General features: G+C 33.5%; 1 protein-coding gene across 5 annotated transcripts; it reads left to right on the top strand.

Annotated features, from left to right (window-relative positions):
• On the top strand, window positions 2,846-25,601 carry LOC109848978 (octanoyltransferase-like). 5 transcript variants are annotated; one of them, XM_020418729.1, is made up of 5 exons: window positions 2,853-2,936; window positions 3,193-3,347; window positions 3,492-3,570; window positions 4,579-4,679; window positions 24,618-25,601. In XM_020418729.1, the coding sequence occupies exon 5, from the start codon at window positions 24,681-24,683 to the stop codon at window positions 25,374-25,376; it is 696 nt and encodes a 231-aa protein (XP_020274318.1). In that variant the 5' UTR covers window positions 2,853-2,936; window positions 3,193-3,347; window positions 3,492-3,570; window positions 4,579-4,679; window positions 24,618-24,680; the 3' UTR covers window positions 25,377-25,601. The 5 variants fall into 5 exon arrangements, 4 of the variants coding, with proteins under 4 accessions (XP_020274320.1, XP_020274318.1, XP_020274319.1 ...); XM_020418728.1 differs by having other exon boundaries at window positions 2,854-2,936; window positions 24,678-25,601; XR_002248961.1 differs by lacking the exons at window positions 4,579-4,679; window positions 24,618-25,601 and adding an exon at window positions 20,239-20,262 and having other exon boundaries at window positions 2,846-2,936.

Raw genomic sequence — 25,601 nt, 5'->3', positions numbered from 1 at the left:
AAACTGGAAAAGATTACAGGAAGTAAGAATCCAGCATATATGTTAACAAAGACGGTGACTGTTCAGAAACTGGAGTTGTGCGCAACTTCAGTTGGCCTCATGCATAGATAATGAGGGCAGAGCCACACAGAAGAGGAGCTTGATGAGATAGCCTGTTGATGTCGGTTTGGTCTCCAAGTGGGAGATTGTTAGTTTTGGGGGTGGATACCAACCTCCGCCGGCGAGGAGCTCCGACGAGCTCGAGGATGACGCAGGCGAAGCTGGAGGCGAGGTTCAGGCGAGCCTCGGGAGCTCAGACAAGCTCGAGCTCTGCGTTCGAACGCCCCTCTTGACCTCGGCGTTTTGGCGGTTCGAACTCCGCGTCTCAGCACTGTCGCCAGCCTGTCATATTCGCCAATAAAAGCTCCTCCCCCGATGCCCTAGTTGCTGTGCTCTTTTCCCGACTTCTTCTCTAGCGGCGATTTTTCCCTTTGTTCTTCGTTCCTTTTTCTCCAGCGCTCAGAATTTTGGGATTTTGAGGGGAGATTTAAGAAGTTAAGAAGAGCATTAAGAGAAGGGGATTAAAGAAGAGAGAGAATCTTTTCCCAGCTCTCAAAGCTTTGAGGGGGAATTAAAGAGGGGAGATTCTGAGATATCTACGAGGCACCACACAGAAGTGTTTGCACTTTGGTAAGGGAGAGGTGGAAGTGCAATGGTACGTAGATGCAGACTTCGACGGTGAAGTTGATCACTGAAGAAGCACCACCGGCTATGTATTCACCGTCGGAACTACAACTGTTAGTTGGATGTCACAGGTACAGAGGATTTATTGTGGAACATTCTTTATTCTCAAGAGAGAATTGAAAGGGACTATTCCCTTTAATTATTAACACTGTAGCTACAGTATTCATTTTGAGAAATCTCAGTTTTGAGATCTGCTCTTGAATTGTAATTTCTTGTTTGATTAATAAGAAATTTACTGTGTGGCTCCCGAGGACGTAGGCAGTTGCCGAATCTCGTAAATCTTGTGTACTTTTCTATTCTGCGTTTCTGTTACATTAGGGATTTCGGTGTTAGATTCCCAACACTAAACAGGAATGAAATCTCATGTAGGTCAGAAAAGGAAATATATGTTTTTTTAAATCGATCATCTCATAATGGGGACCAAACTTCTTGGGGTTTTTTTTTTCCGTTTTGAAATTTACCCGACATTTAAATAACAGGAGCACACTGATCAGCCTACACTGGTGTAATTAATATAGCATGTGAAGATTTTTGCTGATAAAAATTAACGAGAACCGAGAACAGTATTCCATTTATTGCGTGCAAATTAAATTAACTGGTGGTGGTGGTTAGGGTAGCTTCCAATTGCGGCATTTTATATGATTGTCGGAATTCGTCTATGAAATCCCAATAACTAAGAATATCTGGTGTTGTAATATTCACATTTCATTATTTTTTTCTTAATTTTATCCTAAAAAAGATTTACAAATAAAACCAATGATAAACTTTCTCTCTCTCATTTGCTTCCAATTTTAACAAGTTATATTCAATTACTTTGGGAGGTATATACAAGACAAACATGTGACTTACGTAAAGGTAAAGTTCATTTTATCCACATGAAAATTTTCCCTTCTATGTCCCAACTTGTAATGTAAAAGTTTTCGAAGCTCATCAATGTGCGGAAAACTTGACACATTAGCTACAAAGTTGGATCCTCTTTCTTTTGTCTAGCTTGAAATGTAGCATAACAAGTTTAAAAGGCATTAATTATGCCAGTTCATGAAAGGAATGAGAGCGAGCTTTTAGTGTTGCTTGCCTAAGAGCATCTCCAACAGCTTTCCCAAAATTTTCTCCAAAATGGAGAAACAAAAGTCATATTCTCCAAATTATTTTTGCTCCAACTCCAACAGCTTCTCCATTTTGAAAAATCGTATTTATTACAATAATAAAGCTCTCCCCAAAAATTTGGAGAATGCTGCAGATTTGGGGAAGGCTCCCTATTTTTTCTCCTCCTTCCCTATTTTGGGGAATGAGATGGGGAATCTGTTGGACAAAAAAAAAAGCTATATATTCTCTAAATTTGAGTATTTCAAGAAGATGGGGAAGCTGTTGGAGATGCTCTAAGAGCATCTCCAACAGCTTTCCCAAAATTTTCTCCAAAATGGAGAAACAAAAATCATATTCTCCAAATTATTTTTGCTCCAACTCCAACAGCTTCTCCATTTTGAAAAATCGTATTTATTACAACAATAAAGCTCTCCCCAAAAATTTGGAGAATGCTGCAGATTTGGGGAATGCTCCCTATTTTTTCTCCTCCTTCCCTATTTTGGAGAATAGGATGGGGAATCTGTTGGACAAAAAAAAAAGCTCTATATTCCCTAAATTTGAGTATTTCAAGAAGATGGGGAAGCTGTTGGAGATGCTCTAACTATTTAGCTCATTTTTCCATGGCGAGTGTTCACATGTATTAATTGAGTGGCTNATTTGAAGATATTGAGTTTTTCGAGACCAAAATCAAAGGAAATGTTTATAGCTTAACATGGAAATCTTATAGGATGGAAGAAAAACTTGACACTAATACTAAACATAAATCTTAAATTTGATGATTACTAAATATGGTGATAAAATATCTTTATTTGTGAAACATATCCGCATCATCATCCATTAGGTTACGATTGTGGATATAAAATATCTACATCCGCTAGGATACATATTGTAGTCGAAATATTTGGATCCATATGCACAATATCCGAATTTACGTCAAATATCATTCATCCACTATGTTGTCATGGTTGGTTTGGTGCTTAACTATGAATTCTTGAGAAAATTACATATCCATATATGCTAAAATCGATTAAAATATGAATAATTAAATGAAAATATATACAAATATAAAACAATAGTGGAGCGAGTGGTTGGGAAACGAGATTTGGGCCTCGGATTTTGAATCCAAGGTATTTCAAGTTTGAATTTTATGTTTGGATCCTCTTTTGTGCTTGGATTTTCCAAATGAAAAATTCTTCAAGGACCCAAAATATGAGACCAATAGGGGGAACAAGTGATGTGTCCCCCTTCTATTGGATAATGAGTTGTCATCATTAATGATGACCAACTCATTATTAAGAGGGGGACACCTCACCTGTCCCCTTTATTGGTCTCATATTTTGGGTCCATGTAGGAAAGCTCTTTCCAAATTAGCTTATTTTTCAGGGTGGGTTTTGGATTTCTTTCACAGCCGCAAAACCGAGGATTCCAAATTATGTCCCAATACCTATGATTTGTGGAATTCCTGGCTCCATATCGTCGTCTCCCTGACTCCGCGATTGAGATCTTTGTTCTCTCTCCTTCGATCTCTCTCAAAGCAGGTACCCCACCTCTCTCTCTCTCTCTCTCTCTCTCTCTCATCCATGTTACGGTTTCATCTCTTGTTTAGGGCTACATCCCTGGTTTCAACTTCGATCGATAATATTAGGGTTTCATCTCTTGTTTCGTTATTCCGATGATTGCAGGTTTAGCTTCCAAGCTCAGTTCCGTTGCCTTATCAGTTGTCATCCCTTTGAACCCTAACTGTTCGAGTCATTCTCTCAGGTAAATTTCTATCATTCTCTGATTCATTTCTGCCTATTCTGAGTTATTTTATTGTACAACAAACAAAAATATGGGGTTTTGATCACTTTATCGGGATAAGGAAAATGCATTCAGAATCAATGTAATTCTGAAAATTTGAGAAAAACCCACTCGATTTCAGAATTACATTCAGAATCAATGTAATTCTTAAATGGGATTCTAAGGATAGTAACTAATTGAACGAACAAAGCTCTTGTTAATTAAGCTAATGATAAAAATTAATCGAACAAGAAACAGACTGGAGTATAATGTGATGAACATTCAGAAGTGCAAAGATATGAAAATTAAGCAAAAATAAAAGTATAAATATTTCCTATTTCATTAGAATTTGTCAACATGTACTCTATACATATATGATAATTCAAAATCTGAGAGGTACTTGCAGTTCATTTTAATACCTTATATAGATTTGCATAATTAACTACCAATATGCCACTTGCAGACGAACACGTAATTTACGAATGCATATAAAACATGAGATTTTGGAGTGATATGAAGTATATGTTAACAATCACTTGACTTATGGTCATGTATATAGGTATACTACAAGTTTTGGGATCAAAAATGAATAAATGTTTCTGTTATTTGGTTATCCATTCCTTATCAAATTAGGAAATTCTATATAATGGTAACAATGATTTTTAGTTCCTGAATTATAAATATTTGTATGATAAATATTTGTATGAATGTTAGGTTAAAAATAGTACCATTATTATTTTTTCATTTTAAGTTAAAATGGAAAATGATAAAAGAGATTGATGGTCCAACATAAACGTATTAGATAATAATTTGACCTGAGAGAGGAGGAAGAGATGATTAATATTTTTTTAGTAATCAATTTAACAGTGGTTGTCATTTTTAACGTATAAATCCTAGAAGAAGTTGGGTAGTTTGGTGTTTTTTAGTAATTGCATACATACTTAGCTCTAAGCCCTTACATTGTAATGACTGAAAATTTTAATGTTATAGATAAAATACTTAATCTTGGATGCTGAAACCCGAGCAAGTCTTCTATGACCTGAAGTTGGGACCGAGAGAAGACATGGATAAGAAGGGCGGAGATAGTTTTAGTAAGTATATGTTAGTGTCTTATTTTGGCTTATTAATGCAACAATGTCAGGTTACCTGTATGCTGTACAATGTTACATTAAACGATGGACGCTTCTAGGCGTCGGACTTGGCGCCCAGCGCTTAGTCGCCTAGGCGGGCGCCTAAACGGTTTCTGGGTATTTTTTTCTTTCTTCATTTAAGTGGTGGTCGATGAGGTTTTGCTGAAGGTCGGAGGAGGTAGTGGAGATGTTCATATTTGGAGGTTAATGGAGTTTGGAGGACGTATATGCTACGACACATAAAATCACAATCAAGGCCTACATGGTGCAATCTACGTAAGCAGACAATGCTCCCCTAAACGTTCGTAAAATCTAGGTGGGCAGCCTAAATATCGCCTAGGTGCTAGGCACTAGTTAGGCGGCCTAGGTACCGCTTAGGTCTAGGCGTACGCCTAAGCGGATTAAGCGGAGGTTTTTTAAAACAATGATGCTGTATCTATGTTATGAGCAAGCATAAACATACATATCGGCCAGGTTTTAGCACAACCTTGTATGAAGCTAATCCTCTGTAGGTAAAACAACAAACTTCATTCTATTGGTTAACTATTTTTGAGTGACTATGTAGCGATTAGGTCAATGTTTGTGTACTAAAACCTCAATTTCCTTTGATAGAATATCAACACCTAATGAGGACCGTTAAGATAGGAAGGATGACGTCCTAGTTAATTTAGCAAAATATGCGGAGTTTAAATTAAGTTGAATGTAAGAAAAATTCTATCCAAACACAGTTCCAGAAGAAGGATTTGATTATTGTCATCTTGTTTTTTGACATTGTTGTTAAAATCTTCTACGACAACACTTTTATGGTTACCGTGTCGATAAGCTTTCGTCTCCTCTTTGTCAGATATTAATATCTATCTTCAATACCATTCCAAGATCATTCAGTAAATCTTCTCATGTCAGACTGTTTGACTCATGAACTTGTTCAAAAATTCCATGTGCATATTAATTGGTTGGCATTGAATGACTATTACCAATGCCATGAATATTTTGAACCATTTTCATCACGACTCTCATTTTCTATATAGGATCCATCATCTTGATTTGGCATCTATACTAATTAGGAAAATCAGCTACAATTATCAAGATGACCTCGTGATACAAACTAAAAGTGCTCAATGTTTATGCATTATATTCATTGTCACTCTTACACTTGTGTATATATTCATGAATTGTATATCATAAGTAGGGGATACTCATCATGTATATATACCTGAACTCTATATGATGTATCATACCTTAAAAGCTTTTACTACTCCCCTTTATATAGGGATACAATAAAAGAAGTTTTCTGTGCAGACAATGTAGGACTAAACATAATATATAGTTACAATTGTTCTCCCAGTCACATTCCTAATATCTATCAATCATCAAGTCTCTAATTTATTCTCCTAATATATCTTGTTTAATACTATTTATTTCCTAAATTACTTCTAACACTTCCCAAGCTGGTGCATGTATAATATACACGTCCAGCTTGTTACAAATAAAATGCACCCACTCCAATTAATGACGAGGCCAAATAAACGATACTTTACTGGGATTAACCAAATAGAGGATCCTCTCTAGGGATCCACCAAACAAATGATTCTCACCAAGAATCAATCACAAATAATCCTCGCTAGGGATTCATCAAACAAACGATCCATGCTAGGGATTAACCAAACAAACGATCCTCTCTAAGGATCCATCAAACAAATGATCCTCTCCACAGATCAACCAAACAAATGACTCTCTTAAGAAATCATCGAACAAACAATCTTCACCAAACTAATCTTCACAAAATCAATTTTGTAGTATAAATGCAAGTAAACCCAAAATTCAAGCGCATCCTTGTTTTACTGAAATCTCGAAAAGCCTCATCGTTGAGGTGATCTCATTCTGAGATTAACGATGATGCAGAGTCCATATGACATGAATACTTGATATGTCCATACTTCTTACAATAGCAACACATCATTTTCTCCAACTAAAAAATAAATACTGAGCACCTCCGTACCTCCCATATCAACCAAGCCAAACTTCTAGCACCACCCTGCCACCCTTAAACAACTTCAAAGTACAAGAAAACAATTGGAAACTCCAACACCATCACAGATATCAATAAAACCAACTGACTCTAATATTACTGATCAAAAGTAAAGACGCCCAAAGAAACTATACTAAATCTGTGATGGCGGAAACGTCAAAAACAACAACTATAATAATGATGGTGGTGAGGGAGTGGCAGCGAGAGCCCAATGAGAGCAGCCTAATTGTGACATCCCAAAGGGCAGCTATAGTGACCCGTGGGGCAGCGGCGCTAAGGAGGCATTGTTGCAAGTGACATTGATAATCAGAGGAGGGATAGCGGTGGCCAGCGGCAGCGCGCGGCGGGCGGCGAGCAGTTGTAGAGTAAGGGCTAGGGTTTTGAGGGGTGAAGGGGCCTAGGGTTTGAGAAATAGACTAAAACTTTTAGGATATGGATTATTGGTATAAAAATCCGATTGAAATGTTAAAAAATAAGAATATATAAAGCTATGTCTTGCACGCGTCCTTTGTGAATCGCTTTTGTGCAAGGCGCTTGCGAGGCGCTGCCACATCAGATGCGGGGCGCTTTGCCACTGCCCTGCATTGCTGGGCGTATAAGGAGCAATGATGCGTGCACCTTTAAAAATACTGAAATCAGGATTGTTTTCTTTAAATGATAAAGCTTCTAGTATATTGAAATGCAAGCGTTAGAGCAACTTGTTTTATCCAATTCTCCATAAAATGTTTATTTTAAATTTTTGGGAGGAAAATACTATATGATATTCAAGAAAAAATTAGTGATGCAATATTTTGTATCTTTGACGAAGCTGGAGATGAATTAAGAAAGAATAAATGTCTATTGTCTTGAGATTCATAGGCAAAGTTAATTTAGTATGAGAACACATTTTGATATTATATATGTTTTTGATACATCTGGATTATTTTTGAAATACAAGTTGCACTTTCTCATACAATCTGAGTGTTCATGATATTCAAAGTCAAGGATATCACAAGGTTAGTAACATGTGTGGATACTGGAATATGTTACACAACTTAATTTCAGAAGATCATCTGTATGCATATTACAATTTGAGTGTTCATGGTCTTTGAGGTCAAGGATATGCAAGGGCTAGTAGCGTGCGTGTGCGTGGAGAGTGGAAGTTGCACACCTTAATTTTGAGGTTGCCTATATGCATGTTACATTTATTTTGTAGCTCATCCCCTTGGAGAGTGGAATAGATAAGACGAGCCAATTTTGAAAGATCACCTGTATAATATTGCAATTTGAGTGTCCATGATCATCGAGATCAAGGATATGCAAAGTCTAGTAACATGCATGGAGAGTGGAATGAGTTGCGCACCTTAGTTTTGGAAGGCTTCCTATATGCATATTACATTTATTGTCTAGCTCATCATCTTTAATTGGCATTAGTAACGTTTTGAAAAGATGTGATTGAGGTTTATAACTTCTTTAACAAATTGTCTTTTGTTGTCAATGTAGTGGCCACTTCTTGCAAACAACAAGATGACGTATAAGTAGCCTAAGTCGCTGACATTTCTAATATGATAGTCTCCAAAAAGCTTGAGATGAGAAGCAGACATAATCAAATTGGTACTTTGCAATAGGTTGGGATACATGATCGGTTTCTCACTTAAGCTCTATTCGTAGCTTGGTAACATTGCTATTCAACTTGTGTGGTTTTAAAAATATATCATTAAACGAAGGAATATATTCCCAATGTAGTGATGTAGATGATTCCTAAAAAGCAATTAGATCATTCAAAATTTTTGCTATCTTATACGTTAGGAGAGTTTTAGAACTCTCTAATGATCTTTTTCAAGCTTTGCATTAAAAATTGTTTGGTTCATAAGTTGGCTTTTTCATTATCATTGAACCTGTTACAATCGTTTATTGATTACAAGTTCAAAAAATAGAAAAGTTGATCTTTTTATAAAATCTCCTTACACAATGAAAAATAAAAGATTATAACTTTATCAAATAACACACAAATCCTATTTATTAGTCTTTGTTTGCGTGAGATCTTTGCTTGTGTCGGGGACGCGTTAGTGAGTGGACCGATGCGGATCAGATCCGATTGACAGAAAAGTTAATTAATGCTCTTTCTTCACAAAGGAAACAATCGCAGTAGTGATAATCGCGACCAAGCGAGATTACGATTCTTCTCGAGATCAAAACCAAGTTTGTTCCGGAGAAAAAGGGGAACGAGCCTCAAATCCTTCGAATAGCTTCCTCTTTATGTTGAAGTTCGTCAAGATCTGCTAACCCTCTGAAATTCGTGCTTCACTCGCCCTAGCTCCTCTAAAATTCGTGGCTTTTTTCAGATCTGTCTTTATGAGGGTGCTAGGGGTGTATTTATAGACTTTAAATGTCGTGTTTGTGGATATGAATGTCGTGTTTGTAGATAGGATCGAAGAACAACCGTTATTATCCGTTTAGGTGGGTTTTCGGTTGTGTAACAGCTTCCACACGTTTAATGATAACCTCACATGTTTATGGATGACCCAAGGAGCTCTAGAAGCCAATCTTATCAGAAAACACGTCGGGAGTTGACCTGGTCGCGAGTCACTTCGACTGTCTTGCACATGTCCGAGACAGCTTGGACTGTCTCGGGTATTTTGGTCTTAACTCTTTTGTCCGACCTAGGAATGAGATGATTCAAGATGCGTTAGAAAGCTGACAAAGAGACCTATAACTTTTGTCTTTTGAGATTCTTTAGATTCGAATCGTATCATGGCCAAAATGTGCGAGACACAATTGGTGTCTCGCAGAGTCGCAGGTGCGAAATAGTCTGGACTGTCTCAGGTATTTAACTATTTTGTCTCCAACTTCCTCGTCCGACCTCGGAATGAAGTGATCCAAGGCGCGTTAGAAAGGTCGCGAATATCTCTACAACTTCCCATGGGCGAGACACCTATGGGATGAGCAAGACACGAGTGGTGCTTACTTCTTTGTGGGTGAAACGTAACCCCAGGTCGAGTCGCTTCTTCGTTATTGTACCATCCCGTTGATTTGTATGCTTTATCAATTCGCTTCGTGCGTTTGTTAGCTTCTCTATGACATCATATAATCCTCTTTGATGCCTACAAAAACCCATAGGCAAATTTTGACGCCTACAAAAATCCGTAGACATTTTCAATGCAGTAAATTTATTCTCTATAACAATTACTTCAAAAGTTAAGACATTCTTTATAGCGCAATATACTAAAAGAAACGATGTTATTTTGTGAAGAACATAAGATTGAGATTTTTGGTACGGATGTCCGATATCATAAAGGTTTGACCACGTGCTCAATTTAATGATGAAACTAATGATTTTTATTCTCTATTTGAAATATTTAGTGTTGTAATAGATGGTAAAACGGAGTTGAATTCAATGTGAAAACAATGGAGATACTTGTTCTTAGCTTTGCATTAGACCTTAGAAATATTACAAGTCTTTCAACATTATTGACACTTACAAGCATGCAATTGAGTTTTATATGGAGGACTTCACATAACTAGAAAACGTGCATTTGAAGATCTAATTACAGCACTATGAGCTTGATATTCCTAAATGTTCAGAGTTCAAAGCTTTGTCTACACTTTTGTTAATTATACTAATGATTGGTAAAAACTAGAAAGTTTATAATATATCTGTAGTAGACAAATTGATTCATTTTATTTTAACTCTTTTGTTTCGACCTCGTAATCGTAAAAATGACCATTTTTTAACCATAAACATTGTTTGAAGTACACTTCATAAACAATATGGAAAAATTACCCTGTAGACAACATGATAAAACATATTGTGAAGAAAATTGTAATCGTAAAAATGACCATTTTTTAACCATAAACATTGTTTGAAGTACACTTCATAAACAATATGGAAAAATTACCTTGTAGACAACATGATAAAACATATTGTGAAGAAAATTGCAACCACATTTAGCACAAAATTGTTAATAGTTGACTTTTATGATTTGAAAGAATGTGTGAAACATCATGATTGAAATGTAGCTCATATTGTTAGCTAATATTGTATATATATATATATATTTTCATATTGATTTTAGTTTGTGTGGATAATTTATATATTATTAAGCACATTTTACTATTATATCTGTGATTTTAGGAAATACATACATACTCATTATTATCCTAAGTGTGAAAGATGAGGATCAAGGTGCATTTGAGAGAGATTTCTTTAAGTTGAAGTGTTATACAAATATCAGATAACTTATTTGTGCCTTCCTTTTGACGCATATGTGAAACTCACGTGATGATTAGATATAATCTTTCGATTGATTTTATATTATAATTTTTGGGATATTTGAATTGAGTTTTTTTAATTTGTTAGCTTTTAACTTACTACTAAAACCTTTATATCATCAAACTTGTGTAACGTATTAGCTTTTTGACTTGTTTTTCTTAAGTAAATAGCTTCTGAATTGAATTTTCTTAACTTGCTGGGATAGTTTGAATTGAGTTGTACTAGAATCTATGTATCATCAAATTTATAGGTTGACAATCTTTTTTAAATCAACAAAACAGAAAGAATGATCTAATTGATAGAAAAATTGACTTTATTTGCTCATTCGTGATACTGAGCCCCAATCTGAACAAATCTGGACTCTTCCCTGACTGGTAGTTTAAAGAAAATTATTTACTGGGCAAAAACATTCTTTTTATTATTCTTGTTTTTTATTTGTTAATTCCAAATTCCAATGCATAACATGACACGCATTAACAAAGAAGAATTGTCAAAACCCAGAATTCTGACATATAAGTAGAAAATATCCCGAAGGGGGGAGGGGTTTATTGGTTGAGTATTGTTGATTCAGACTCAAATTTTTTTGTTAGATTTCAATTTATGGTGTTATTTGTTTGGGACTAGAATTTGGATTTAAATTTAAGGTGTTATTGGTTTAGGATTAGAATTCGGATATGAATTTAATGTGTTATTGGTATAGGACTAGGATTTAGATCTGAATTTATTATGTTATTGGTTTAGGACTAGGATTTAGATTTAAATTTAAGGTGTTATTGGTTGTCTGGGATTGTTATTAGGACTAGGATATATATATATATTCGCACTTAGTTAAGATTGAACCACATTTACATATAGAGAATCCCTAGAAAACCTATTTTATAAATATCTCTATTAGGGATAGCAGGAATTGTCCATTTATTTAAAGCCTCAATTTCAGAAGTATATTCTGTACTTTGAGCATTTTTAACTCTTTTGCCCTTATTAAGGGTCTTACTTAAAGTAGAGGACGAAGGAATTAATTCTGACATAAAGATCTTACAGATTTATTTATGTAAAACTAGCTATAAGGATATAAATTTACTATTTTTCTTTCTTTTCTTTAAAAATCAACTAAGTTAAAAGTCTACACGTCTGTCAACGATTTACACTACCCTTTCAACGCCATCTCGGCAACAACTGGGTTTTACACTACGCGACTTTGGTGACGTTCCATAGACTTTTAAAAAACTTAGTTCATAAACAAAGAAAGGAAAGAACATGTAATAAATTTACATTCTTATAAACAAGTCTACACAAATAAATCGTAAGAAGAAAATTAGCCAAACATGGCTCTGATACCAATTCTAAACATGCATAAAATTAACTTAAAGCAAAAATCAACTAAGTTAAAAGTCTACACGTCTGTCAACGATTTACACTGCCCTTTCAACGCCATCTCAGCAACAACAGGGTTTTACGCTACGCGACTTTGGTGACGTTCCATAGACTTTTAAAAAACTTAGTTCATAAACAAAGAAAGGAAAGAACATATAATAAATTTACATTCTTATAAACAAGTCTACACAAATAAATCGTAAGAAGAAAATTAGCCAAACATGGCTCTGATACCAATTCTAAACATGCATAAAATTAACTTAAAGCAAAAAATAATTAAAGCAAAAACTTACAGAGTTCGGCTACCCACTCTTAAGATAATATCTTCTTCAATCTTATTTATATGGATAGATCTTACAAGAGGAAATACTTCACACTCCAAACTCACACTGGATTTAGAAAATAAAACTTAATTGAAAGAGTACATCTTACATCATACTACTACTCTCCTTATATATGTTAGAAAAGAATAAAAGATACATATTTTAAGAAGACAACTGACCAAGCACTGACAAAAGAAAGTTGGCAATGTACTGACAGGGAATCTTCTTTTCAAAAGCAACTTTATTAAAGCTTTGCTTTTAAAAAAGCTTCTTTAAGAAGTACTGGATTCTGATGAGTGGCTCCCCGATGCTCAACTCATAATGACCTATTTACTTTTCTTTTCCTTTTCCTTTTAGGTCTGATGATGGAACCTGATTCAGTATTCCCATAGCAGCTTTCCAAATATCTTCTTCTTCGTCTTCTTCTTGTGCGTCTAGTAAAGTGCTATCTTCACCACAAGAATCAAGGCTCTTACTGGATTGGGTTTCCATAGTATCAAATACTTTAAAAAACTATCTTTTCATATGATCAAGATATTTTTGCTGAATTTCAGCCTCAGAAGCTTGCGGGTACTTTCGCCTAATCATTTTGGCTAACTGCATCATAGGGTTAACCTTTTGAATCTCTTGAGACATAGATTGTTCGAGAACACTATTATTTCTCTCTATAATTTCTTCAATTAATTTGACCTTTTCGTCAATAATTATTCCATTCCACCATCTACAATAATGATTTCTTTTGAGAATAGGTAGATGTAAATTATCCCAATCAGACTCAAAGGTCCATGTCCATATCCATAGAATCTCTGGTTCAGAGAAGAAGTAAACAGCACATAAGCCTTCGACAAATATTATTGTCTTCCATTTTTGAAATGAGAGGATGAGACTCTACCCAAGCCGAATATAATTTGCTTATGGGTTCAGGTAAGATGCTTAATTTAGCACCATAGATTGTCCACCAATTGTAAAACCATGAAGGAATTCCTTTTTTAAGGGCTTCTGGACAAAGTTTTATCACCCAGATATGCTTATTTTTGGGATTTTGATATAAAAATATATTATAATCCTAATAATTAAAAGAATAATTTTTTTTTGAATTCTGGGCTTTAACCAAAGGCAAGTCTTGGTTTGGGTTTAGAGCCCACTTTCGAGGTAAAATAACCTCTTTGATGATGCATTTACTGAAATTGGGAAGGATAGTTCTATTTTCAGATCCCAGAAATGGGTTATTTCCATTCCCTTTTGCATAATTAAAGTTCTCATCTAAGATCTGGATTTTAATGATAATGTTGGGTAATAATTGTCATTCAAGTATCTTGTTCTGATATTTTCAATATCTTGCATTGAAGAAACATCTTCTGGTTCTAAATATAGAACTGTTTCTGACCACCTTTTAGTTGTCCAATTGGCTTCTTGTTTTACTATTGCCGAGAAAGGTTCAGGATTATTTTTCTGACTTACTTCATTTATAAGGTCATTTACTAGGCCTTTATAAAAGGTTGGGCTTTTAGCCTGACTTCCTGAATAATTCTTTTTTGCCACAGTTCTCTATGAACTGGATTCAGGATTCGAACTTTCAAAGAATTCATTAGGACTATAAGCCCTCTGACTGTGTTGAGGTAAATTACCTCTGGCTCTCCCCCCGTAAAGAGGGATTATTCTGCTTCATGGACACCCTGTAAAAATTCACGAGTAAGAAAATCGGGTAAGTAGTTATTACTACCTTTAATATATTCAATTTTAAATTCGTACATAGCAAGTTCAGCTTGCCATCTAGCAAAAATTTGTTTAGAAACAAGATTTTTAACGTCTTTTTCTATAACACTTTTAGCAGAGCTACAATCAATACGTAATAAAAATTCTTGGTTAAGAATATCATCTCTAAATTTAGAAAGACATTTAATAATAGAAAACATTTTTTTTAATAGTAGAATAATTAAATTGGGCGTTATCCCATTTGCTAGAGGTAAATCTAACTAACTGTTCCTTTTTAGAAACATGGTCGATTTGTTTTAAGATTCCTCCATAATCTAGATTAGAGGCATCGGTTTCAACTATTTTAAACCAATCACTATTTGTTAAATGAGTACAAGGTAAACATTTAACATTAATTTTTATTCTTTTAACAGCTTCAGTATGCTGATCTATCCAAGGTTTAGCATTCTTTTTTAATCTATTATATAAAATAACAGTGTCTTGGGCTAGATTTTTATAATAATCTGTAATATAATTAAGAGAGCCCAAAAATCTTTGTAGTTGTTTAGTATCATTAATAATATTAGAAAATTTAGAAGCAAATTTAATACTTCTATCAATAGGAATTATAGTTTCTTTATGAATATTATGACCCAAAAATCTTACTTGGGTTAAAAATAATTTCATTTTGGGAGCATATACTGCTAAACTATTTCTTATAGCTAAATTTCTAAATATTTCTAAATGTTTAACATGTTGATCAAAATTTTGAGAGAAAATTAAAATATCATCTATACATGATAAGATGAAGTCCGTATAAGGAATAAATATTTCATTCATGATGTTCTGAAATTCAGAAGGGGCATTTTTTAATCCAAAAGGCATAACATTTCATTCATAATGTCCGAAGGGAACAACAAAGGCAGTTTTATATCTGTCTTTTTCTTCAATTTGTATTTGCCAATATCCTAACTTTAAGTCAAATTTAGAAAATATTTTTGCATTATTAATGCGATTTAATAAGTCCCTTTTATTAGGAATAGGATATCTTATCCATTTTAAAACTGTATTTAGAGGTTTATAATTTATAACAAGGCGAGGTACTCTTCTTTCTTGTTCAGCAGCATTATTAACATAAAATGCTGTACAGCTCTAAGGAGAATACGATTTCCTTATTAATTTTTTCTCTATAAGAGAATTTATTTCATTTTTACATAAATCCAGATATTTTTTATTCATCTGACATGGTCTGGATTTTGTAGGAATATCCTTTTCATTAAAACCATCAATATATGGTAAGGAAACAATATGTTTCTTTCTTTCCTAGAAGGCATTTGGTAGATTACTACATATAGTAATTTTAAATTTATCTTCTATTTGAGTTATTAACTATTTTTCATTTTAATTTGTTCTTCTATTTGAACAAATAAAACTTCTTTTAGAAAATTAATTTGATTTTCTTTAAGAATAACTTTTCTTACTTCGTTTAATAAAAGAGTTTGAGGATCAGAAATGAATTCAAACATTATTTCATTATTTTTATAAGTAGCTTTAATGCCTTGAGTGTCTAGTTGAATGATAGGCATTATATTATGTAAAAAAGGAGTTCCTAGAATAACATCTTGGGATAGATTTTTTACTAAAACACAAGGAATTGGTATACAAGTTCCTTGGACACAAACATGTGCATTTGGTAATTTGATTTTTTACTAAAACACAAGGAATTGGTATACAAGTTCCTTGGACACAAACATGTGCATTTGGTAATTTGTATTTTACATCTAATTTATTTCCATTAGCACTACTAAGAGTTTGTGTAGTGATTTCAAAGAATTTTGAAGGTATAATTCCTTCATTTATACAGTTTAAATTTGCACCACTATCAACCAAAGCTATAAGGTCTGGTATAACTATTTGCTCAGCTATAGCTAAAGTAATCTTTATATACCATTTTTGAGAAGTAACTTGTTGAAGAATTTGTAAAAAATCTGAACCTTCTTGTTCTTTTATCAGGAGTTTCTTCTGATATTATAAGAGACTTTTGATTCTCTTCTTGTTCATTAATTTTATTAAGAATAAATTTTTTCTTCTGATATTATAAGAGACTTTTGATTCTCTTCTTGTTCATTAATTTTATTAAGAATAAATTTATTTTCTTGTTTTAAAGTTTTAACTTCCTTTTTTCTCTTCTTGTTCATTAATTTTATTAAGAATAAATTTATTTTCTTGTTTTAAAGTTTTAACTTCCTTTTTCAAATCTTGAATCTCTTTATTCAAAGTGGATAAAGAGAGAGGTTTAAATGTTGAAGTCTGATTTTTCTGTCTTTTTAAGACTTCAGACATAGAATAAACATTATCAATGTTAGGTTTTTCAGACTTGTCTTTTATTTTTAAGAGAGATTCTATTAGTTCTCTTTTTATATCTGGTGATATATCTTCAGATATAATTTTAGTTATTATTTCGTGATTTGAAGATATCATATTAATGGATAGACCATTCATCTGAACTATTGATTTCCAATAGTCCGTATTTTTCTCACAACTATTAGTTGTACATACACAAGGTATATCATTGTCAGATTCTGACTCCGAGGATGATGATTCATCCGTTTTAGATTCACTATTAATCATAATTTTGTATAAAGTTCTTTTAAGACCTTCATCTTCTAAGGCATCTATCTTCTTTTTTGTATAACATTTACTAGCATAGTGTCCTATTTTTCCACATTTATAACAGTGGATCTCTTTTTTATTTTTCTTTGATTTAAAGGATTTTTTATGTTTATCCCTTTTATCTCTTTTTTCTTCGTTAAAAATTTTTTTCTTTTTCTTTTTAAAAGAAGAATGAGTTTTATCTTTCAAATTTTTTATGGGTTCTTTATCAACTCTATAAGGTTGATCGAAAGCGAATTGTTCACAGAATTCTCCTAATTCTTTTCTTTTAGTAAGTCTTTGAGACTTTAATTGATTTTTTAATTTTAAATCATTACATAATGCTAATCCTTCTTTAATACAAGTATTAGTTAGATACTCATAAGTAAGATTTTCATAGGGGATATAACCTCCTTGTTCATCTCTTATTTTATTTCTAACTTTATCAGCAAATAAGGTTGGCAATCCATCTATAAATTTGGATTTCCAATGAGATCTATTAGCATTATCAAGCATCGTTACTCTGCTTAAAAAAGTATCTTTATACCATCTAAAATGGGTTAAAGATGGACATCTAAAATTCTGCAATAATGTCCTTATTCTTTCTCCATTATTCTGATATAATCCAGTAAAATGGTGTGTTATTGCTAACATTAAAGTATAAATAGCATCTTCTTGTGGGATACCATTTACAATTTTGGTTGCATTTAAAATTTCATCTCTAGCATTAGAGGATAAATAATTATCCCACCATCCTTTAAGGACACCAGTAAAACCACACGAAATATAAGAAGCAATCATTCTATCGGTATTACCGTTTTGTCTACAGACAGTAGAATACATCATCATTCTATGCATAGTAGAATATATAAGAGAGTCAGATGGTCCATCTATATTCCACTCATAAATATTTCGACCATTATAATCACTTTGAATGTATGTGTCGTTTTCTTCAAATAACACATCAGGAGTAGGTCTTTTATAATAATACATTTCAATCCTCTTTGAAGGATTTTTCATTTTATTAATTGATGAAAATTGGTTTTCTAGGGTTAATAATTCATTTTGTTTAACAAAAGCATTAGTTTCTAGAGTACTTGAATGAATTCCAGATATTTTTAAAGCATCTGTTGGAGGATATATAGATCTTATATTCATACAAGTGGCAGATTTCCATTGTTTATAATGTTCTTCTATAACCCTAATTTGATTTGCTTGATTTTGTATATAATACTTTAAAAACCTTCCCTGACAGTTGGGTTATACCTAATGCTGTGCAACCTCAACCAATTATTAATCAAGAAATTGATCAAATAACTCAAACAGTTGATGGAGAAGTAGAAATTATATTTAATCCTTCTCGAACTATTCGTCTATCTGACGTAACTAGTACATCTAGAAGATCAATTTCTAAATCAGGTTCTTATAGAACTAATGATGTTAAAGGCATTAATATTTCTGAGAATAATATTCCCCATGGATTATATAAAGATAATAGAGATAAAGAGAGAAATTCTCCAACCAGCTCTGAAATGAGCTTCAGAATGCCTGGTTAATATGAATATTAAAGAAAATAAAAATATAAATGAAAAAGAAGAAGTTTTATTTGTTCAAATAGAAGAACAAATTAAAATGAAAAAAAGAGTTAATAACTCAAATAGAAGATAAATTTAAAATTACTATATGTAGTAATCTACCTAATGCCTTCTGGAAAAGAAAGAAACATATTGTTTCCTTACCATATATTGATGGTCTTAATGAAAAAGATATTCCTACAAAATCCAGACCGTGTCAGATGAATAAAGAATATCTGGATTTATGTAAAAATAAAATAAATTCTCTTATAGAGAAAAAATTAATAAGGAAATCATATTCTCCTTGGAGCTGTACAGCATTTTATGTTAATAATGCTGCTGAACAAGAAAGAGGAGTACCTCGTCTTGTTATAAATTATAAACCTCTAAATACAGTTTTAAAATGGATAAGATATCCTATTCCTAATAAAAAGGACTTATTAAATCGCATTAATAATACAAAAATATTTTCTAAATTTGACTTAAAGTCAGGATATTAGCAAATACAAATTGAAGAAAAAGACAGATATAAAACTGCCTTTGTTGTTCCCTTCGGACATTATGAATGAGCAAATACAAATTGAAGAAAAAGACAGATATAAAACTGCCTTTGTTGTTCCCTTCGGACATTATGAATGGAATGTTATGCCTTTTGGATTAAGACAGATATAAAACTGCCTTTGTTGTTCCCTTCGGACATTATGAATGGAATGTTATGCCTTTTGGATTAAAAAATACCCCTTCTGAATTTCAGAACATCATGAATGAAATATTTATTCCTTATACGGACTTCATCTTATCATATATAGATGATATTTTAATTTTCTCTCAAAATTTTGATCAACATGTTAAACATTTAGAAATATTTAGAAATTTAGCTATAAGAAATGGTTTAGCAGTATCTGCTCCCAAAATAAAATTATTTTTAACCCAAGTAAGATTTTTGGGTCATAATATTCATAAAGGAACTATAATTCCTATTGATAGAAGTATTGAATTTGCTTCTAAATTTCCTAATATTATTAATGATACTAAACAACTACAAAGATTTTTGGGCTCTCTTAATTATATTACAGATTATTATAAAAATCTAGCCCAAGACACTACTATTTTATATAATAGATTAAAAAAGAATGCTAAACCTTGGACAGATCAGCATACTGAAGCTGTTAAAAGAATAAAAATTAATGTTAAATGTTTACCTTGTACTCATTTAACAAATAGTGATTGGTTTAAAATAGTTGAAACCGATGCCTCTAATCTAGGTTATGGAGGAATCTTAAAACAAATCGACCCTGTTACTAAAAAGGAACAGTTAGTTAGATTTACCTCTGGCAAATGGGATAACGCCCAATTTAATCATTCTACTATTAAAAAAGAAATGCTTTCTATTATTAAATGCCTTTCTAAATTTAGAGATGATATTCTTAACTAAGAATTTTTATTATGTATTGATTGTAGCTCTGCTAAAAGTGTTATAGAAAAAGACGTTAAAAATCTTGTTTCTAAACAAATTTTTGCTAGATGGCAAGCTGAACTTGCTATGTACGAATTTAAAATTGAATATATTAAAGGTAGTAATAACTACTTGCCCGATTTTCTTACTCGTGAATTTTTACAGGGTGCCCATGAAGCGGAATAATCCCTCTTTACGGTGGGGAGGGGGGGGGAGAGGCAGAGGTAATTTACCTCAACATAGTCAGAGGGCTTATAGTCCTAATGGATTCTTTGAAAGTTCGAATCCTGAATCCAGTTCATGGAGAACTGTGGTAAAAAAGAATTATTCAGGAAGTCAGGCTAAAAGCCCAGCCTTTTATAAAGGCCTAGTAAATGACCTTATAAATGAAGTAAGTCAGGAAAATAATCCTGAGCATTTCTCGGTAATAGTAAAACAAGAAGCCAATTGGACACCTAAAAGGTGGTCAGAAACAGTTCTATATTTAGAACCAGAAGATATTTCTTCAATGCAAGATATTAAAAATATCAGAACAAGATACTTGAATGACAATTATTACCCAACATTGTCATTAAAATCCAGATCTTGGATGAGAACTTTAATTATGCAAAAGGAAATAGAAATAAATCATTTCTGGGGATCTGAAAATAGAACCATCCTTTCAGTAAATGCATCATCAAAGAGGTTATTTTACCTCGAAAGTGGGCTCTAAACCCAAACCAAGACTTGCCTCTGGTTAAAGCCCAGAATTCAAAAGAAATTTATTCTTTTAATTATTGGGATTATAAGCAGGGCCTCTGGTTAAAGCCCAGAATTCAAAAGAAATTTATTCTTTTAATTATTGGGATTATAAGCAGGTATTTTATAATATATTTTTATATCAAAATCCCAAGAATAAGCATACCTGGCTGATAAAACTTTGTCCAGAAGCCCTTACAAAGGGAATTCCTTCATGATTTTACAATTGGTGGACAATCTATGGTGCTGAATTAAGCATCTTACCTGAACCCATAAGCAAATTATATTCGGCTTGGGTAGAGTCTCATCCTCTCATTTCAAAAATGAAAGACAATAATATTGTCGAAGGCTTATGTGTTGTTTACTTCTTCTCTGAAACAGAGATTCCATGGATATGGACATGGACCTTTGAGTCTGATTGGGATAATTTACATCTACCTATTCTCAAAAGAAATCATTATTGTTGATGGTGGAATGGAATAATTATTGACGAAAAGGTCAAATTAATTGAAGAAATTATAGAGAAATAATAGTGTTCTCGAACAATCTATGTCTCAAGAGATTCAAAAGGTTAACCATATGATGCAGTTAGCCAAAATGATTAGGCGAAAGTATCTGCAAGCTTCTGAGGCTGAAATTTAGCAAAAATGTCTTGATCATATGAAAAGACAGTTTTTTGAAGTATTTGATACTATAGAGACCCAATCCAGTAAGAGCCTTGATTCTTGTGGTGAAGATAGCACTTTACCAGACGCACAAGAAGAAGACGAAGAAGAAGATATTTGGAAAGCTGCTATGGGAATATTGAATCAGGTTCCATCATCAGACCTAAAAGGAAAAGGAAAAGAAAAGTAAATAGGTCATTATGAGTTGAGCCTCGGGGAGCCACTCATCAGAATCCAGTACTTCTTAAAGAAGCTTTTTTAAAAGCAAAGCTTTAATAAAGCTGCTTTTGAAAAGAAGATTCAATATCAGTACATTACCAACTTTCTTTTGTCAGTGCTTGGCCAGTTGTCTTCTTAAAATATGTATCTTTTATTCTCTTCTAACATATATAAGGAGAAGAGTAGTTTGATGTAAGGTGTGCTCTTTCAGTTAAGTTTTATTTTCTAAGTCCAGTGTGAGTTTGGAGAGTGAAATATTTCCTCTTGTAAGATCTATCCGTATAATTAAGATTGAAGAAGATATTATCTTAAGAGTGGGTAGCCGAACTCTGTAAGTTTTTTGCTTTAATTATTTTTTGCTTTAAGTTAATTTTATGCATGTTTAGAATTAAGTTTAATGAGGATCCTATTTCATACGAGGGATTCTCTAAATGTAAATGTGGTTCAATCTTAACTAAGTGCGAATATGAGGGTCTCTTCTTTATTCATTGAGTTGAGATTGAGTCATGTTATTGTATATGAGAGAATTCCCTTATATGATGAGGATATCCATTATTCTCAAATTTCTAGAAGGAGGTTCTAAAATAATTAAACATGATAACATATAAAAGTTTTTGCATAAGATATCTAAGCATCATTGCATAGTAACACTTTCAAAATCATATTTTCAATTAGGATATAGTGTTCACAATAGCATTCTTCTTTTGATATGGAACGATTATGGACCCTCAGATGTGATTAAAATTTATAAGGATCTTAGTCTTTTGGTAAGATTTGATTTGTTTCTATGCAATCTTCTATTTTTTGTTAGGATTTCTTTAGGGTTTAATTTTGATATATTCTTCTAGCTTAGATAGGATTTTATTTGATTACATTTTTAATTATGTTAGGATTTTGATTTACTTCCAAATGTGATTTGCTAGCTTTCTCTTCTATAAATAAGATGTAATCCTCTATGAGGAATTGCGATGATGAAGAAAATATGAGTTTGAGAAATCTCTCTTAGCATGTGAATTATTACAAAAAATATATTTTCATGTAATCATTTCATGACATCTTTTCAGTTAATGTTACAAAATATATCCTTTTCAATTCATTTAATCATTTCTCATTTGGCTCCGATGGCCCCTCATTCTTAATAATCTTCAGTATCGAACATGCTCTTTCGACACTTGTTGTTGCAAGGAGCAAGACTAGTGCAGACTTGCCAACGCCTCCTTAGCTCCTGAATATCCTCTCTATTAGCCGTAGAAGTCCTTTTACTATTCCAACCAAACCAAATTTTGTGCTTATTTACACCATTAGATTCAAAACTATGCAAACTATACGCCCACCATTCATCTCCTCAACTCCTTCCTGCAAATTCCCCATATTTTTTTCTAGGAAAAAGGAAGAGGTCAAAAGCCTCAACCGGCTTCATTCAATTAGGAAAAGAAAGAAGCCGAATACATATGGAAAAGTTAAAGGAGGAACAAAAGAAAATAAAAAACGGAGAAAACAGTAAAAAATTACAAAACATCTAAAATTCTCAACCAAAAGTCATCATCCTTGTGGTAAAAAGATCCGGCCCAAATTTACACATCTCCATTGCCTTTGCTCCCAACTGCTGAACATCTTGACGACGGAATTCCCTATCTTAAGAGCAAAATCCAACTGCTTTCTCTCCTCTGCTGTCAACACCTCATCTAATCCAATTTTTATGCTCCACACCATTGGCAATCTCTCCTCTCTATAACAGCAAACAATTCCTCGTCAGTCATTGCATCGAGAACTCTCCTAGGCTATAAATTTACCATTACATGAAGCATATCATACACCTTCCACTTCCAGTTTCCAGCAATCTCTCCTCTCTATAACAGCAAACAATTCCTCGTCGGTCATTGCATCGGGAACTCTCCTAGACTATACATTTACCACTACATGAAGCATATTATACACCTTCCACTTCCAGTTTCCCGCAATCTCTGTCATCTCTTGCCGCCTCCAACTCAAGTAAGCAACCAATTTAGCCTGAGTAACATCAATTCTGGCCTAAGCCATATTCATTTGAGACATCAATGCAACCTCATAACCTACCTCAGCCTCTGTACGCTTAGCTCCAGCTCCTTCCAAAGCATTAATAATCTCCTTCTCCTTATGTGCGAGAACAATCAAACAGGAGTTCTATTTTTGTTTCAGGGCTTTACATTTTATCCCCTGTGATTTAAGAAATTATTATTGAGCAATACCTTTGTTTTCCCCCCCAAAGTGGAGCCAAGGCTCCTATGTGCCTAAGCCCCTGTATATATGCCTGTGTTATGTATGTCGATGTATGTATAGATGTTTATGTGTACGTGTGTGTGTGTATGCATATGCATGTGTGTATACCTCCTCATGACTTGTTGTCAATGCTAGAGATCATATCAAAGTATCCTCTCTCTTAAATTTGATCAAATTATTTGAATTGACAAAAAAAAGTCTTGAGTAAAGAGGCAAATTAATGAGTTACCTAGTCAATATGGAGTCAGTCTCCAACCTTTCTGTTAGCACTTGTTTCTATTGGCAATATTAAGTTGAGATTAAACTTCACTTTTGTTGTCCTTTTCCGAATTCTATTCCTTTCTGATTTTGTGCACTATGTTATACTTGAATTTGGATACTTGCATTCTAGTAATTCTATCATTCTTCTGTCTTGAATCTGATTGAATTACTAGCGTATACCTTGAAATAATCTTGATTTATAAAGGCAAATCCCTTAGTTGCCAAAGGCATCATGAAGTCCCTTGTTCTCGGGACTTTATTAAGTACCTTTTGGGATCCAAATCTGGTTTTATGCAAGTACTTCTGAGTATTTTACATTTCTGGAGTCCTGATTATTCATATTGTTTTATAGCTCTGAAACACCCCCTTTTGGCTTCGCTACACTGTTTGCATTATCTGCAGGACTCGAGCCTCAAATGAGGTTTTCACGATGAAAACTTATGAATTATCTACTTTAAACAGAAAATGAAACTACGGAGGAACCTTCACGTGTGGAAGTTGGGAATGATGAACTATGCTTCTGCTCTTAAACTCCAAGAGCAGCTAGTTTCTGAAAGAAAAGCTGGCAGAATTCCGGACACTATTTTGTCCCTTCAACACCCACCTACATATACACTCGGAAAGCGACGGACTGATCACAACTTACTAGTTCCCGAGTCTGACCTCAAATCCATGGGTGCTGAGCTTCACTACACTGAAAGAGGAGGCGATATAACATTCCATGGACCAAGACAAGCCATCCTATACCCGATAATTTCGCTTAGGGATATCGGTTTTGGTGCTAGAAAGTATGTTGAAGGCCTGGAATCAACAATGATAGATCTAGCTTCTATACATAGAGTGAAAGCTCGCCCAGGAATCAAAGGGGAGACGGGGGTTTGGGTTGGAGACAGTAAGATTGGTGCAATTGGTGTTAGGATATCTTTAGGCATCACATCCCATGGATTGGCCTTCAATATTGATCCTGATCTGAACTATTTTAAGCATATTGTGCCTTGTGGGATTGCGGATAAAGGTGTGACATCCTTGAGAAATGAGACAGAAATGGAACTTCCGGACGATGAGGTAATACATGAGCAGCTTGTCCAGTGCTTTGCAAAATTGTTGCATTACACCGATATCCAATGGATATCGGATACTTCACCTTTGTCTACTTATTAGAAGATTAAATGGGAGGTTTGTTCGTCGATTTCTTTTTTCCCCTTGAAAGTTTGTAATTTTGATATATCTGATAAAACTACCATTAATTATGGTGAATAAAATTCATTGTATTTGTGAAGACTGTCCACGGAGGAGTAACTAATAGAGACGCATTTCTTTGATGCGCTTCACGTGTATAATGATTCTATGAGAACACTTTTTTATTATTATGGAAGTTTACTAAAA

Source organism: Asparagus officinalis, chromosome 7 (genome assembly GCF_001876935.1).
Source record: "Asparagus officinalis chromosome 7, Aspof.V1, whole genome shotgun sequence".
Lineage (NCBI taxonomy): Eukaryota > Viridiplantae > Streptophyta > Magnoliopsida > Asparagales > Asparagaceae > Asparagus > Asparagus officinalis.
This window is presented reverse-complemented; position numbering and strand designations above follow the sequence as displayed.

What these genes read in the sequence shown, in the direction of transcription:
- LOC109848978 (XM_020418731.1), top strand. Translation starts at nt 24,681, where the DNA reads ATGAAACTACGGAGGAACCTTCACGTGTGGAAGTTGGGAATGATGAAC.